Source organism: Agelaius tricolor, unplaced genomic scaffold (assembly GCF_023055355.1).
Source record: "Agelaius tricolor isolate 1412-34295 unplaced genomic scaffold, bAgeTri1.0.p SCAF_3, whole genome shotgun sequence".
NCBI classification, from domain to species: domain Eukaryota; kingdom Metazoa; phylum Chordata; class Aves; order Passeriformes; family Icteridae; genus Agelaius; species Agelaius tricolor.
The window spans coordinates 45,880,913-45,898,608 of NW_027269263.1; the positions used below are offsets into that span (position 1 = coordinate 45,880,913).

The window sequence follows — 17,696 nt, forward strand, 5'->3', positions numbered from 1 at the left end:
CCATGAAATAGACTGCACAATTTTATCTATATTAACTGTTTAATCTATAACAGGTATGAAGCCTGACATCAGCTGTTTAATATTGCTTCAGTATTAGATAGAGTTTGTTTCAGTTTTGTTTTGTTTTTTAGTTTGTGTTATATGGCGCAAGAAGCAGTGGTTTAACATCCAGTGTACAAAACATACCAAACAGCTGTCCTTTGCAAGGCTGGGAACTTCTTACTCAGCATTTTGGAAAAGTCACATTCTGGTACAAAGGAAGAAATCTCATGAGACTCCCCCACTATATTGTATAACTTACAAAAGGATCTCTGGGCTTGACAGCATGAAACTGTGACTTAGACAGATTTTTTAGATCTTTGGCTGTTACGTCCCAACTTTGTTGACTGTTTATCAGTGATAAGAAGACCACTGCAATGGCTCTGTAACAAATTTTTCCGTGTATTTCTCAATTCTATTCTTTGATCTAGTAGCCAATGATGTGTGACAAGGTTACTACAAGCTACTGATTAACTTTGAAATTATAACATGTCAGTACTGAAATTGCAATCAATTCTTTTATGAAGGGAAATAGTAAATATACTTAGGTCATGCATTCACGTAAATGAGTTAACAGTTACAGAGGAAAATTCAGACCATACTGAGCAATTGTATATACTTACACAGAGAAATTGCATTTCTCAAGGCAATACAGATAAAATACCTATAAGAGCTAGCAAAATTATAGACATTAATTATGTTGTACAAAGAGCAAACAAAATAGTCACTGAATTATGTTGTACAAAGAGCAAACATAGTCACTGATAATGTGAAAATCAAATAGAATTCTCTATAAATACTAGTACCTTATGTCTGGATGTGTTTCACAGATAGATTTTTACCTTGTGAGATTATTGATAGCTTCATTAAAATGACATACTTTTGCAGCAGCATGCCTTTTTTACAAGATACCTTACACAATTTTTATCATTTTAAAAATTAAGTTTCTCTTATATTAGAGGTCTTTCAGAATCAGACATATCAAGAAAATCTCCACTAATTGCAGTTTGCCCTAAATGTCACTTACAGGGACACTCTTGATGAGACAAATTTTAGTGACTTAGCAGAGTGACTCTCACTATGTGCGACATTTCTTTTTGTTGTACAGATCTCTGATGTATTAATCAAGTGTTCATGTTTTTTCAGACTTCTCTTCTGATGTTGATAATGGGAGAATTGGAGCCTTCACAGGGTAAGATTAAACACAGTGGAAGGATATCCTTTTCACCTCAAGTCTCCTGGATCATGCCTGGAACAATAAAGGAAAACATAATTTTTGGTGTATCCTATGATGAATATCGGTACAGGAGTGTCATCAAAGCCTGCCAACTAGAAGAGGTTAGTCATCTAGGACTTTTAAGACCTGTGACCCAACCCAAGTGAAAAACCCCAAAGAAAAGGTATGGGAATGGGGCTTAAAGCAAGTGAGACATTTCTGATATTTAAGGAACTCAGCTTGACCTCCCAATTTTGTGGAATTGCAAGTCACCTTGTTGCCAGCTGCCTGGGAGATACACTGACAGTTCTGGCAGTTTACACAACAGAAGCTGGGTAAGCTGGCTCAGATATTATATTGTGTCTGCCTTCTCAGCCTTCCTTGCTAGTTAAAAACCTGAGTAAACATACTGATGCTGAAGAAATTATGTACAAATATGTTATTCCTAAATTTTCTTGTCATATTTCTTCCACATAAAGAAGTTTTTCTTACAGTTTTGGAAATGAATCTTTTTTTCTCCTTTCTTTTGCATTTCAAAAATGGCTGCAAGGATAACTGGAATGTTGTGGTAGAAATCTGAATTATTTAGTAGAAAATCTTGACTAAATTTGGGATTTTCCTATGTATACACTAAAAGTTCTTAGACTGGAAATAATTGCAGGATTGATCCCTATGTGACATGTAGCCCACAATGAGTACAATCACATTAAAATATTCTTATATGTGTTTGGTGTTGACAGAGAGTAGTATAGGAAAATATATTTTACACATGGCAAGATACAAAAGGAGCCAGCATTTTAGATCTTTGCAAAATCTGCTACAGCTTAAGATTTTGTCTGCAATATGCAAATAAAACCAGTAAATATTTAACTGTGCTGAACAGGATTTTTCTTTTGGCCACATAGTGAAACATATTTTTCCTTAGCACCAGTCCAGCAAGAAACTGTGGTCAGTCAGTTTAATGCATTTTAGCTCATTAAAGCAATAAACTAATATTTCCCTGTATGTTTCTGGCCATTTCAGCTTATGTTTGGATTTTTGATTTGGTTTGTGGGCAATCTCTTGGGAAGCTCCTGAAGACAGGAGAATTAATAACTTCTGTGTCAGGCTTTCTGTAGAGCTGTCCTTAACCCCGGTTGTGAAAGTTATAGTTCATGCCAAAGCTCCAAGAAACAGCTGACTTCAGCACTTCAAACCTGCCCTTCCTCCAGGAGGCTTCCCAAGCCAGGCCCTTCCTGGTGGTTGCTGGTGGCTCAGTGTCTCAGTGCTGGTGGCACACTTGGGGTGCCCGTGCTCGGGGCACGGCTCAGTGTCTCAGCAGGCTGCAGCTCCTTTTCCCTCCAGGCAGGCTCAATCAAGCCAGCTTTGATCTGTGGTGGTGCAGCTCTGTGCAGAATGATATGCTTCACCTCCTAGCAGGGCTTATTATTTGAGATCAGGTCTGATACTTACGCATTTTTTTTCCTCCTGGACTAAATAAATTGGGCTGCCCTGAAGAGAAGGCAGAATGGTCTGGAAGGAAGCCAAATGCATTACCTTATTGCTATTATTATGCTTTCTTTTCTTGTTAGCTTTCATGTATTAGTTACCAAACAAGACTCAGTATGGCAGATTGAAGGATGGATTTCAAATATTAATTCCCTGTTTATTCCCAAGTGTGACCTTTTAGGGATTTATTATATTAATGCTTTGCATTGGAGTTTGTGTGTGGGTGTTTGCTCTCGTTCTTCAGAAAGGAAAAACCAGGGGAGTTTTGCCTAACTGGATTCACTCTGCCCCTTTCTCTGAAACCTTCTAGATAGTTATATATTCCACCTGAAAACAGGCCTGCTGAGTCCAGTTCCTATGTGAAGCCCTCCAGAAACCAAGGATTGGTGATAAAAGAAGAGTTTATTTCCTTACTGTGCAGATGCTCCAAGTCAGTTAATATAGAGCTCTTAACAAGGGCTAAGTCACATTTATTTCCAAGCTCTGTCCTCACCAAAATGCTTTTGGAATACAAAGACATCTTCTTTGACCCAGTGGGCAAATAGATGTGTTAGTAGGGTAGAAAGTAATATACCTGTGAAGTGCCCTTTTAACTTTGCCATTTCCACCATCAACCTATAGAGAAAGCAAACTGGAGATCTAGTCCAGCTCATAAATTTGGTGTCTTTTCCCCTCCTTCTTTATTAGTGCCAATGAAATACTACAGGTCACTCTTGTGGGTCACATCAAAATCCATTTAAGTGGGTTTGAGGCTCCCAGGCACACAGGGAAGCCTGTTCTTGCCACACACAGTCTGTTCTTGTCTGCTGCACGACAGGATGCTGAAGCCAGATGATGTCACACAAGGTGTCTCCACTTTGTTTTAGGTCTATAGAGATAAGGAAATGGTATTAGAGAAGCGTAGCTCACATAATTTGGGGTGCATGAGAATTTTCACAAAATGCAGTGCTACATTTTCCTGCCTGACTTTTTTGATTTGGTATGTAGTTAATTTACTAAGGAGGTATCACTTAGACCTCTTTAGAGTTGCTAAGTATGCAAAGTAAATTTATCTCTAAGCAACTATGAAAGATGGAAGGTGCAAGTAAATATTTCCCAGAGCTTTCCATATTTTTAGGTGTCCAAGAATAGAATTTTCCCTGTATGGGAAATCAGATCTTTATTCAGAAGTTAGAATATGTCTTATGTTAGATTCTGTAAAGTTGTAGAGAATGGCAAACTTGGTTTATGCTAGCCATTATCTAAACAGCAGGTTTGCTTTGGTAGGTTTGTCTGGAAGGGAAGAATTTTTTATGTTGCTCTAAAAGATGTTCTCACAGCTTTGCATTTTGTTCTATTTGTGTATGAAACCATCAAAAGGAAGGTTAAAAAGATGATTTCTTCTCCAGGTAATTTTGATTAATCACCAAAAATATTACTAAATATTACTAAATAGCAGTGAAACTACGAGCAACAAAAGGATTTTCTTTTATTTCTTTTTTAAGCTTACATTAGTTTATAGGAATTTAGAGCACTGAAATGGGGCATTTTTTTGTCCAAGTAGTTCTGGTAGCTACATTTGTACTTCCTTAACTCTCTTAAGAGATTTCTCCCTTCAGCTCCTTCATCTTTTTGTCTTGATGCAATTCACCTACCCTCCAGTTGTGCCATTACACCTGCTCATGATGTACTGTGAAACAGAAGATAGATGAAGATTAAGAAGAAAATTGTTATGCTGTATTGGAGATCTGCACACCTCAGAACTGCTATGCCAAGATAGTTTGTACAAAGTGTGTTTGTGTAGGGCACAATGCACTAGGATGTCAGTCTGTGCCTGAGGTCTCAAGCTTAATTAGTGTGTACATGTCTCTCAAGTACCCTTTTTTCTCGTGCACAGCATGGCTGTTGTCCCACCCAGTGCCTCTGACACGGCTGTGTGACTGATGAGCAGGGAATTCTCCTACAGTGGGCACAGTTTTGTGAGTCCACGTGTGGGAAGGATGTGTTTTAGTGGTGCTCCTTGGAGTGTGGTACCACTGGATGACACATGTGACAGCAGGGCAGTGTCACAGGTTTCATTCATGGTCCCTGGTCCTCACTGCTCTTCTCTGTAGTGTTCTCTGGCATGTGGGGAGAGCAAAGGCAAGGGAGAGCACAGTGCAAGGCAGCCTGAGCACACGAGATGTGAGCTGCTGAAATGAGCCATAGTGGGAGACAGTCACGTGTTGAAGGCTCAGACAGGGAAGTTTGTCAGATCTAAGTACCACTGCTTCTCATCATTTCAGGATGTCACTGTACAGTACATAATACTGAAGAATCATGAGAAGGGTTCTCAACTGCATCTCTGTGAATCAGTGAAATTATGCTTAGGATGCTTTTTAAACTTTTTTTTAATGTATATTTTTTATGGCAATGTAGCCTGTTTTATATGTGTAAAATTATTAAGAACTTGATTACAATTATATTTCCTGATTATATTTTTCCTTTGAGAGTAATTAGGGCATCAGAGGAGTTAAAATCATGTTTACAATGTTCTCATTACTGCAGTTTGTAAATGGGAAGAGGTTAAGAGAAAAGCAGTAAAAGGTGAAAGAACAAAAATGAGTGCTTTGGAGTTGAGATAAAGGGACTGTAATTAAGAGTTTCATTAGTGCTCTTGATAGCCAAAAGAAACAGCCTTACTGGCAAAAATTTCTTTCTGAATGCCTGGCACACACTGAATATGACTGTAATGAGATGTAAGTTGTGTGTGGACATTGCCCAGATTTCTGTGTGATGCTGAATTCAAGGGAATGCCAATGCCAATTTAAATTACACGACACATTCTGCAATCACAGTAAAAAGTTTTCAGGATGCATAGGAAAAGGGCTACCTATTCCTTCTCTACTACCTTCTTGCTCTCTTTTCCTTTTCTTGGAAACAGTGATTATTTTAGCAAGCAAGAAAGCAGGATGCATGCCTAATTTAATAGGCTCTCTAAAATTAAGGTCCCAGTAAGCAAAGAAGAAGGTGAAGGTTTTAACCTCCTAGGTTAAACCATTCCAGCACGGATCAGTAGTCCTTACAATTTGTCCTTTATTTAGGAGCTTTTTTGAAATGAATTGTTCTAATAAGAGTACTTTTGAGTTTGCAGGTGTTACCTCATATCTATTACCTCTGAAGTCTTATATTGGCATGCTATAATAGAGTAGACAAGATGTAATTAGTATGGATTCTGAGCACATTTTCCAAAGGCAGTCCCCACAGGCAAGTTTAAGTAAGATGAAATGAATTGGTGCTGCCTCAACAGCACTTTTGACAAAGTGGTTTAACCTTTTTTTCAAGTACCTTTCATCACATTCATAATAAAAATTGTAGCAATAGAGACTGAACTTTTGCTAAACACATCAAGTTAAGGATCAAGTATACTGTAAAAATATACTTCAGAGATGTGAACTTCCAGGGAGATGGAAATTCTTCCACTGAGAGATGTGAACTTCCAAAGTTTGTATGTCTGTGGAAACTTGCCACTAAATTTGAAGTAATTCTAAAAATGTGACTTCCCTAAGAATTGCATTAATTGGAGGTTGTATTAATGTAATGGCAGGGATAACATGAATATAAATTGAAATTTGTAGGATTTAATTTGTAGGTGGTATGTGGGTTTGCAAAATCCTTTTTATTCATGTTATAAAAAATGGGGAAAGAATGAGACCTTGATTTTCAGATATTTAGATTGAAAAATCAGCATTAATAGTCTGACATATGCAGGGTATGGGATTTTTGTTTGATTTTATCATAGTAACTTAAGTAATAACTTGAAAAGTTAAGCAGTTAGAACCTCTGGACAGTTGAAACAGGAATTTTCATGTTTAAATGCTTTAACATTGAACAAACTCATCCTAAGAGAAGGCATTCCTCCAGTCAAGACTATAGAAGCAGGCCTGTTACAGTTATTTGTGTTTAAAAATTAACAAGCATCCTATCACATTTGAGTGGGTCCAGTAGTTCATGAGTTTTAAAGCCATACTTCCATAACTTTCAGTTTTACCTTTTTGTTATGTAAAATAGATATTTTCCCACCTAGTTAATTCATGTGATCCTTCAATAGTTACTTAAGAGTCCATAAACACATAATGGCAAGCTACCTTTGAGAGATTACCACTCTCTAAGTAAACACATGCTTTGATTTGAGAGACACCAACTGCTCATGAATGTAATGTTTAACATGGCATGCAAATAGAGGAAGTGTTTCCATGTGAAATTAAATTCCATAATAGTGTGAAAGCAGTTTGTGGTCAGATTCTGTAGGCTTTTGAGCTGGGTTTACTGGGAGTGCAGGAGATTAATTTTCATTTAATAACTAGATTGTGGAGAGATTAACTATAGAAAGAGACACTCAATAGGTCAAGCCCAGGTTTGCGTTCCCATGCGTTCAACATCCCCTTGCAAAGGGTGGAATCCACCCTGGGGGAGAATTTCACTGCAGTGCTAAGAATGCTCCAAAACAGAAACACATCCTTGCATCCCATGTACTCTCCATCTCCTTTTATCTGTGCTCATTTTGGGTTGGTTTTTTGTTTCATTGGTTTGGTGGTGGGGATTTTTTGTGGTTTTTTTGGTTTGTTTTTTTGTTTGTTTGTTTGTTTGTTTTGTTTTTGTTTTTGGTCACATGACTAAATCAGCAAGTGTTGAGAAGTTCTGTTACTGAGTGAAACACTTTGTGCCGTGATTTTGAGCCTTGTTTTCACAAGAGAAATGGGCAGATTACAAATTTACAAATTGTGTGGAAGAGAGGAACAATAAGGGGTTCAAGTGTGGAACAGAGTGCTTTGTGGTTTGTAATTCTCTACAAGAGGGTATTAAATGGCAGCTTGGTTATCTAATCAGGTACGTGTCTATGGTGTAAATTATGTGACAGCAAGTGACTAAACCTGTCTTCACAGTTGGGGAGAGCCACTGGCATGTCAAGGTGAAGTTTATCACATCCTAATACAAACAGCTAAAGGAGTATAAATGCCTCTTTCAGGCAGAAAGTCCACGTAATATGTCACAGATTTACAGAATTTCCTGAGCTGGAAGGGACCCACAGTGACCACCAAGCCAGCTCTTAAGGTCATCTGGGGGTTGATCCCATGACCTGGGTGTTATCAGCACCGTGTCAAACCTCCCACTTCCAGCACTGCACCCCAGACACGTGGCCCCAAAGCTGTCTGCCTTTGCTTTTTCCATTCCTCACTGGTGTGATCTGCTGGCCTACAGAGACCGCTCTAACTGAAATTCTCATCTGTGGCCCGAAATCATGGTCAGATCAGCTGTGAAGCTGCAGACAGTGAGTTTTCTGGGGGAACTGGAAGGTAAGAGGCTAGCACAGTTTCTTTATAGCAGAGGAACATCTTGATTAGAGACAAACTCCCAAATGCACTGACTTCAAGAAGTTTATCAGTGATCACATAAACATGTATAACAGACCCACCCCTGCAATGTTCTATTTTGATATCATTTAGTTAAAAAAATGGTTTCAGTAAACATAGATCTCCCTATCCCTTTCCCCATCTTAGGTACAGGGCTCTGGACTGATTACCTTGGATGTTGTCCTATCTTCTGTGTCTTTTCTGGAATCATGTTTAATTCTCTTACCCTGCATTTAACTGACCCACGTGCAGTGCACTGACTGCTTCATGTTTCAAAGGACCGTTCCATGGAAATATTTTGCCATGGAGAAAGCAAGTTTTGCCAGCATTTGTCTGAGTTTTGGGTGAGCCTGACACTCTGTTTGAGGTTACAAACTGCTACAAAAACAAAGCCTATGCTTTTGGATCACGAATCCTTCATAAACGATTCAGCTAATGTCTAACAAAAGCTTTGGCTTACAAAATCATGGGGAGAGAAAAGAGAGTTACCTAAATAAAAATAATTTAAAAAAAATCTTATTTGAAATACTTAAATAAATCTGGTTTTCTGTCTTATTCCCAGGAAAATGAGGATTCAAGTATGCTCAGGCTGGTTACCTAAAAGCCAAGATACAAGAAATTATTGAAAATTCTTCATATTTTAAAAATTCATATAAGTATTCTGTAGTAGGTATGAGTCTGAAACACAAGTCTTGATTTCAAAACTTTAAAAATTCAAAAGATGATGACAATGAAAAAGGAAGTACTTCAGTAGCAATGAGAGTAGGGAGATTTTCTGGGAACTGTGAAAAAAAGCTTAGGGAATGTTAATGTTAATGAAGAAAAGGAAGGGGATAAAGATTACTACATGTGACTATAATAAAAACAGAAGGTAAATAGAGAGCTGAAATAGAATGAAGATGAAATGCAGAGAGTCAAGACTGCTGCTCTGTTCCATCAGGACAAATTTAAGTGAGAAAAAGAAGTCACATAAGTAAAATACTTAGGTTCTATTGTTAGAACTGCATTAATAGTTTGAGTAACTTGGTACACGTTAATCAACTCTTGGTTCTTAGAGACTATTTTCTGTCATGCTTTATTATCTTCATTGTTGCTAATGATTTATCAAATGATTCTGATAACAATTAATCTCTACAGAAAAGACTTGGAGTGTGAAGTCCATTCTGAGGTTTCTTTTTTTAATAGCAAGATCGTATTTCCTGTTCACCCTGAACCTGTCCTGGCTGTATTCTTCCTTCCCAAGCCCAAAGGTATTATGAGGGCATTCCTTTGCTACTGAGGTAGATGAATATGGCATTTGCACTGCAAAAAATGCAAATAGCTATTAAAAAGGATGCCTTCTCCTTGAGTGTGCAACTTTTTAGCTCCTGATATTAGAAGCATCCACTAAAGTAATTAATGTCTGCGGGAACTGTAGGGTTTTATATATTAATAGGTACCAACCTGTTTCTCAATTTAAGCATTTAGAAATAGCTATGTCAAAGAAAATCCAGTGGCTGGCTCATATTTCATTAATGTGCTGAGTCTTGTGCCATTCAGCATCATTACATTAGGTTTGTCCCTGGCTTGATTTCACTTCCTGCACAAAATGACAGCAAGGATGTGTTGGGACCAGCCCTATGTACTTTTTTACAATAGGTCATGAGTGTTCCAACAAATAGCATTGTGTGTCTATTGGACTTCATTGCTTTGTTTACGCCTTTGAAAGAAATTACTAAACATTTTTTAATTATGATAATTACAGCCTGAAAAGTTCTTTGTCTGCTCCATGCCATATATTATTTTGAGGTGAAGGGTAGAGGAGAGCAGAAGGGGAACTCATTAAAAGTCTGATTAAAATTCCATGTTGACACACCTGCAAAGAAATATATCTGATGAAATCCTACAAACTTTAAAGCAATGGGAACCCTAGAATGAATTTCAGTAGAGCTGGAATTTTAACCTGTTTGCAGGAGAAGACATGCTGGGCCCAGTTCTTCACCTGGGTTTTTTTGGGAAGGAGTAGAATCAGGAAACAGCAAGGGCACCAGCACCATTACAGGCTGCAGTACTGGTAGAAATGGGAAACAGCTTAAATCAGCTTGGAGATCTGGATATTTAATCATGCAAACCCCCATGTTAAGGCCAAATTTACAGATGGTCAACATGACTCCTGCATACATAATGAGACCACAAGTAATCTGACCGGGTTGTCTCAAAGAAATGCCAAAAAACTTTTTATGCCAGAATTTCACATGCTCTCTCAAATTACTTCAAGACTTATAGGAAGGTGATTTTGTCACAGTTAGAAAATTTTTCTCTAAAACTGTTGCTGGCACTGTTTTTCACATTCCTCCTCTTTCTGCAAATACTTGAGCTGATATTTTAATACCAGGGATTTGCTTGTGTGACTCCATTTATGAGAGGGAAAGAACTAGTTAATGTGACAATAATTTAAAAATCACCTGCAATAGATTTTCCATACATAAGAGCATCTTGATTTTAAGGTCAGAATCCTCTAAGTCAGGAAGTAAATGCTATTATCAAATTAAAGAGTTGTAAGAATCTCCCATTTCCTGACAGACCAGGCAGTCAATTTCTAGCTCTTGAGTGGCTGGACCCTTCATCTGTCACTGTTCCAAGTCTGAACAGCATTGTTCACTCTGTTCCTGAGGTCAGGGCAATTTGCAGGGGAGGAAGAAGGAAACATTTTTTGGAAGGATTTTAATTAATTAATTAATTTATTTATTTATTTATTTTGCAAAACCTCAAAGGCCTGGAATGGCAATAGGTTGCCCAACAGAGAGTGATAAACCATCAAAATCACAGCAGGGGCCATCAAAATTGGATTGTACGTGTCTTTGTATGAAATATGAGCTTACAGAGAGCAGCTCAACTTAGAATCCCAGACAGTGTTGCCCTGATAGTGCTTCATGTGCCTTGCAGTGTGGAAGCTGTAGGATTTCTGTGGGTGCTGCAGAGAGCATGCAGACAGCTGAGTTCCTGCCTGCCTCTTGGCTGCCTGCTGGATGAGACCCCAAACCAGGATACCCCTTCCAGATCACAGCCTAAAGATCCCCCTCAGAAGCTCGGGTTCTGAGAGATCATGCACCATTTTTTCCCTGAGAAACTGCCCTGAAAGGAAAATATGTGTGGTGCATGAGAACACTGGAGCTGATTTTGTGTGGTACTGGATGCCTCAGTCAGCTTCCTTGGCTGCAGGGGATCCCTGCCTTGGGAGCAGGAAGGGGAGCACAGGCAGTGTGGTGCTGCTGGGCAGGGAGCACAGGCACTGGGAGCTCCTGGCACAGACAGGGATGCTCACTCACTGCATGGCAAACTGCCCTGAGATTGTATCCCCTGGAAGCCTGGGTGCCATGAGGCACAGGAAGCTCATCCAGCCTGTGTTTTGGGGAAAAGTCTGCTGAAAGTACCCCCACCACAGTGGTAGTGGTGTCACTGTATTGGCTCACAGATGTAGGTCAGGTAAGGCTTGAAGGCAGAATTAATATTTTTTGTTAGAGCAACTCTAAAAGTAGAAAAACTAGAAAACCTTCAGGTACATGAGCCATTCCCCTTGCATCCACTTCCATGAATTTCTGTGGTTTACATAGATCACCAATTTCAGTGCTAAATACTCCTCTCAAGAAAATTTCTGCCTGCCAGTGGGACACAAGAGTGTCCTTTTCTCCTTTCTATGTCTCATATGAGAGTGAAATAGTATTTTCTGCTTTTATCCCTGTCTAAAGATTCATTTTTAACATAGTCATGAGTTCTAAATAACTTACAGCTCAAGCAGTGGAACTTGGTTCCCAAACCTTTTGCAAACCATGAGCATTCCTGGCTAGGAATGCTTGTCAAGCCTTTTTTAATGAACCTGCCTGAAGTATATATTTCTCTGGGTTTTGAAGAGCTCAGAAACAGAGTTTCCTTTTTGCTTTCTCTAACTTCAGCAGCAAGTGCATTTATCATTACTTGACAGAACCCTTCAGCAGTTAATGACTTGGACTGACATTGCATGAAGGTACATTCCTTGCTTTTATGGAGATTAACTATTCAGACAAATATTTGTTCTTGAGATCTTGCAGCTTGTGATTGCTTTCTGGAATAGAATGATATGTTTTCTCTTATCATAATTTCTGTTTACATAAACAAATGAAACAAAAAAAAACCTCTGTGGGATTTTTTTTTTTTACAACTGCTGTCCAACCTGTCTGTAGACAATTGTACACTATGTTTCCATCAAATCTGCAGCTTGAGTTTCTTGGATATTGAAAATACTGATTCTTAAAAAAAATTGTTAACAGGATATTTCCAAGTTCCCAGAAAAAGATTATACTCTGCTGGGTGAAGGTGGAATCATTCTGAGTGGAGGTCAACGAGCACGGATCTCACTGGCAAGGTGAGTGTTTTGCTCTTCAAGTAGTGTACTGTTTCACAGATATGGAATGTATTATGACTCAGCATTTAAATACACGTGGACTATGTCCTGCTGAATAAATATCTTCCGGATATACCAGGAACGTGATTTTACCATCAGAAATCTGTGTTCTGCTATGTAATTTTGTTTATGATACACCTGCATATTAATTTACTGAATTTTAAAAGTTTGATGTCAGACAAATGCTATGGCTTAGCTTAAGATGAATCTTTCCCTCCCTGATGCAAGATGTTTTTGGAAATTCTGACCTTTAAGTGTAGCTTTTTATGTACTGAAGAAACCCATAGAAAGATATAAATAAATATTCCAGGACCTTTCCCTTCTATGACATTTCTTCAAAGTGTTTTATATGTTGATCAATGACATACTGCCTGTCTGCAGGTAAATGAAGAAAAAAAAAAAGCAGCCATGTTCCAAAACATTTTGTGCCAACACTTTGGGCTTCTCTCTGTCATAAGAAAAAGAAAAAAGGAGAAAGTAGTGGCTAGTTAGTATGTATGAATAACTGCCTTGTCTGTTTGACCTTCCAATGTTAGTAAGTAATTCTGAAGGTCTACGGAACAATAACATAGGTGTTTGTCTTATAAATTAGCTATGTGTTTCAGCAGAATCACTTAGCTATTGTGAGAAATCCAGTAATGACAGCTCTGATGTGTAAATGGCCCCATTTATTTCTGTGCCAAGTGCAAATTGTGTTGATTCCCATGCCCAGAAACGCTGCGTAGAAGTAAAATCACATTATAGTGATCCGTACTGGCATCCCATGAAAGATGTGCACATCTGAGTGAAGCTAAAAGATGAGATCATTAAAATAGAGACTCTTTCAGTGTGGGTTTGTGAGAATGAAGAGGCATATGGGTGGTTCTGATTTATGCAGTAAGAGGAAGGAGAAGGGGAAGATCAGGCAAAGCTTTCAAAGCATGTAATCTCACTAAGATTTTAATTTAAAATTTAACATATACACGGACTGTTTCCTAGATGTTATGGATAATCACGTCTGTCACTTTTTGTATGGTCACAACTTGTTTCCTGGAGGCTCACAGAACTTAGGTATTTATTGTCAGCTGTAGAATAGTAATTTTTAAAACAATTACATGTGACTGCCATAGATTTTGTTTGGGCTCCAGTCCAAGCTCAGTGTGCTACAAGGTGTGTGTGTATTGCAGACAAAGCTCTGAGAAGTTAGGGGTGTAAATTTAGGTTTACAGCCCTGGTTTGTACCTAGGTAATAAACTGGTGATAAACTGGACATTATGTTCTTGGACTGGCTGCATAAACCTATCCTGGTGTAGTCTGTGCAAGGCCAAGTGAAATGAGAATCTGTGATGGAAGTGACATCAACCAGCCATCATGAGACGGTGGAGATTGCATGAGCCTTTCTTACAGAGCACTGCCATTGCCTGCACCTGCAACTGGGGGAAAGAAAGGACCAAGGGAAAAACACAGTGCATGTCCTGGACTTGAGTCAGCTCGCTGGCCTGGTACCCTAAAGCCAGCACCTTTGTAGCTACTAGGTGCAACACACAAATTATATCAATAAAACCCTGCAAACTTCTTGCTGATAAAAGCATATAGAGCAGAGTGAATTTTTGTTGCTGTGCAGCCACTACATCATAAAAATGTAAAATGTGAAGTCCATCGTGTTGGAGGATTTTTCAATAAAGTTGCTGGTTTTATTAACATACTGAGCTAATATTGAGGGCTTTTTCTCTTGGTGGTTAAATATTTTCACACTGATTAACACGCTTTAAAAAATACATAAATGCAGCTGGCTGGATTTCTTTATTAATTATACTCTGATTGATATCACATAATGATTTTCATTCCCACAGAGGAAGGCACAGAGTCTTTTTGAACTTCTATTCAAATTTTTTTTAAAGAACCCTCTTAACCAGAGCTTTAGGTCTCAGTGAGCCATGTCCAGGTACATACAACTTAAGGTCCTGTTTGATGTCTTCAACCCAAAAATTGTACAGTCCCATAGCAAATGATGTTTGCAAGACCATGCCTCATTAATACACTTTTATTTGCTCACCATTTTGTTCTAAGTACCTTTGAAACTAAGTGCTGAGACATGTCTTTTCACATGTTTATTCACACATATGCAATATTCCCTCAGGCACCAGTAGATGTTACAGTAGACATTAAATTCCCATTGAAATGGTCAATGTGCATTGATGGGGACTGTCAGATTCAAGCCATAAACAGATTTCTTTTTACACAGAGTAACCTGTGTAAAAGACAGCTTTGTTTCATTGCACCAAAATTAATGGAAAACTGAGTTAGTTTGTAATGTGATCTGCAGCAAAAAAAGGCTTAATTAAAAGATGTCTTATAAACACATTTCATGTTAAACTTCAGCTCTATATGGATGCTGTAGGAAGCCTATCAATTAAAAGATTTGAGGCATTCTTATTAAATTATATTTATTTAAATTTATAAGAGATGTGAAAGTTAATGTCATTTCCATTTTTTTTTCTGTTCAGGGCAGTGTACAAAGATGCTGATTTGTATCTCCTGGATTCTCCTTTTGGACACCTAGACATTTTTACAGAAAAAGAGATATTTGAAAGGTATTTTATGTTTTGACAGACAGTATTTAAGAATCTTACCAAGCAGCACAAAGTAAAAGGAAGAATTTTTAATAGCAATACAAAAATACTGAAGTGATCAAAATTATGCCTGTTAGGATGTTCATTTTTAGGGTTTCTCATAGTATTAAGTTGTAGTATTATATATATATATTTTGAGTATTTTTTGTTAGTAGTAGGACAATGCACTGTGTGGGGAAGAAGCCTGAGCCAGGTGTGAGCATTACTGCTCCCTCTTCCACCTTAACATCTTGAGCCTGCTGTAATCTCGTGCTCCCAGTGCATGTGGCTTTACATCTGACACGTCTTTGTATCAGAAAGGCTTTCACTTTAAAACAATTACCTGCTTTGTAAGTAGAATTTTTTACAAAAAGCTATATTTTGACCTGTTTTTCTAATCACTGAACACTGAATCACTTAAAACTGCCTGCTGATGATTGGTGCAGTTTGGCTCAAGTCAGAGACTTTTTGCTTGGCCTTTTGATGAAATCAGTAAGGATTTCATCCATCACTGTCATCCATGAGTTTTTCAGCCTCTGTAATTTTGAAGTTTTGAAATTTGAGTAATACTCCTAAGTCTCATATCAACAGATCTGAGTAACCCTAAGATGAAAAGAAATACTTCATGATGAAGTGTGCTTTTTGGGTTGACCCAAACATGATTAAATTTTACCTCTTTTTTGGTTCCTTCAATAAAGTACTCATTCTTTACACATCTCAGCTTTACCACCTCCCTTGTAGTTTGAGGTAGCACTCAAGACTGCTCATACTGGGAGCAGGGCAGGTAAAAGCAAATTAAAAGTGAAAGGGATAAATCATCATTTAATCATGAGAACAAAAAAGTCGAAATGTTCACACTTCCATCTTTTACAGCTGTGTGTGCAAGTTGATGGCAAATAAAACGAGGATCTTGGTTACTTCAAAATTGGAACACTTAAAGATTGCTGACAAAATATTAATCTTACATGAAGGGAGCTGCTATTTCTATGGAACATTTTCTGAACTTCAGGGTCAACGGCCAGACTTCAGCTCAGAGCTGATGGGATTTGACTCTTTTGATCAGTTCAGCGCAGAGAGAAGAAATTCAATCCTTACTGAGACTCTCCGACGATTTTCCATAGAAGGAGAAGGCATGGGATCGCGCAATGAAATAAAGAAGCAATCTTTTAAACAAAAATCAGATTTGAACGACAAGAGGAAGAACTCTGTGATTATTAACCCCCTTAATGCAAATAGGAAGTTCTCAGTAGTGCAGAAGAACGGGGTGCAGGCCAATGGGATAGAGGATGGGCACGGTGACCCGCTGGAGAGGAGGGTCTCACTGGTGCCCGACGTGGAGCAGGGGGACGTGGCTCTGCTGAGGAGTGGGATGCTCAAGGCTGACCATCTGCTGCAGGGGCGCAGGAGGCAGTCAGTGCTCAGCCTCATGACGAGCACTTCTGTCAACTACGGACCAAACTTCGCCAAGAAGGGAAGCACAACCTTTCGGAAAATGTCCATGGTGCCTCAGACAAACCTGTCCTCTGAGATGGATATCTACACCAGGCGCGTGTCTCGAGACAGCGTCCTGGACATAACTGATGAAATCAGTGAAGAGGATTTGAAGGTGTGTGCTGATTTGAATTCACCTTGGGTTTGGTTATGGTGATGGTTTAGTGTATTATACTCCTCATCTATTTCTCTGCTGGAATATTTCCTTCCTAATGCAGCATTTCTCTGCAGAATATGTGTTTTGAATACCTGTGAAAATTTTTCAACTCAAGTATCATCTCAAAATCATTGAAATCCTCAAAAAATTATATTGCCTTATTTTTTCATTCATTTTTCAGTGCTAAGTGTAGGGAATTTCAATACAGAATTTACATCTCTTGCACTTTATCTTTCAGATTACTTAGGATAAAATAATATTTGAAACCATAACTTGAAAAAACATTGTTTTAAAGCATTTAGGTAAAATTCACCTTTGAAACATTAAGGCTCATGGGAAAAATAAAATACATTTGAAGTATTAGCACAGTTTTTAAAACAGGAATTTGATCAAATTTGATAAATATTTCAGACTGCTTAGTTCTTGTGTCCTGATGCAAATAATGAATGGAGAAGGAAGTCTGATTTTACTCTGGTTTTATGGATGTGCAAAAAACCCCAGAAGGTTGGGTTTTATACCAAAAACTGGACCAAAATTTCTTTTTTTCTGATTGTTTCAATTGGTCATGATGGACTACTTTCATTTTCAAAACAGACAGCTGATTTTCTCAGGATAGGAAAATTTTCTGGGGAAGTTTCCTAGGAGGAAACAGATGTCCAAGGTAAATTTAAATTCAATATTTGCTGAAGCACTGCCCATTTTTTCTTTTGAACTCAACAGAAAAAATAAAAGCTCAAAGTGCTTACAAATTTACTCTAAAATCACAATAATAATTCTCCATTGAAAGAAAATAGTAATTGATTAATAGTTTCTGATTCTGGTAGTGCTAGACAAATCTCAGCTTCTGTCATTGTTGTCTGAAAATTTCAAATAATCTCTTGATTGTGTTTTTATATCAAAGGTGACTCAACTGGTCAGTACC

General features: G+C 38.1%; 1 protein-coding gene across 1 annotated transcript in view; it reads left to right on the forward strand.

The window, feature by feature from the left end:
- Nucleotides 1–17,696, forward strand: part of CFTR (CF transmembrane conductance regulator) — an 87,958-nt gene that overhangs the window by 32,382 nt on the left and 37,880 nt on the right. The window contains exons 11-14 of the mRNA XM_071423703.1: nt 1,186–1,377; nt 12,402–12,496; nt 15,022–15,108; nt 16,000–16,732. Of these exons, the coding sequence (XP_071279804.1) occupies nt 1,186–1,377; nt 12,402–12,496; nt 15,022–15,108; nt 16,000–16,732 (1,107 nt within the window). The remainder of the gene's footprint in view (nt 1–1,185; nt 1,378–12,401; nt 12,497–15,021; nt 15,109–15,999; nt 16,733–17,696) is intronic.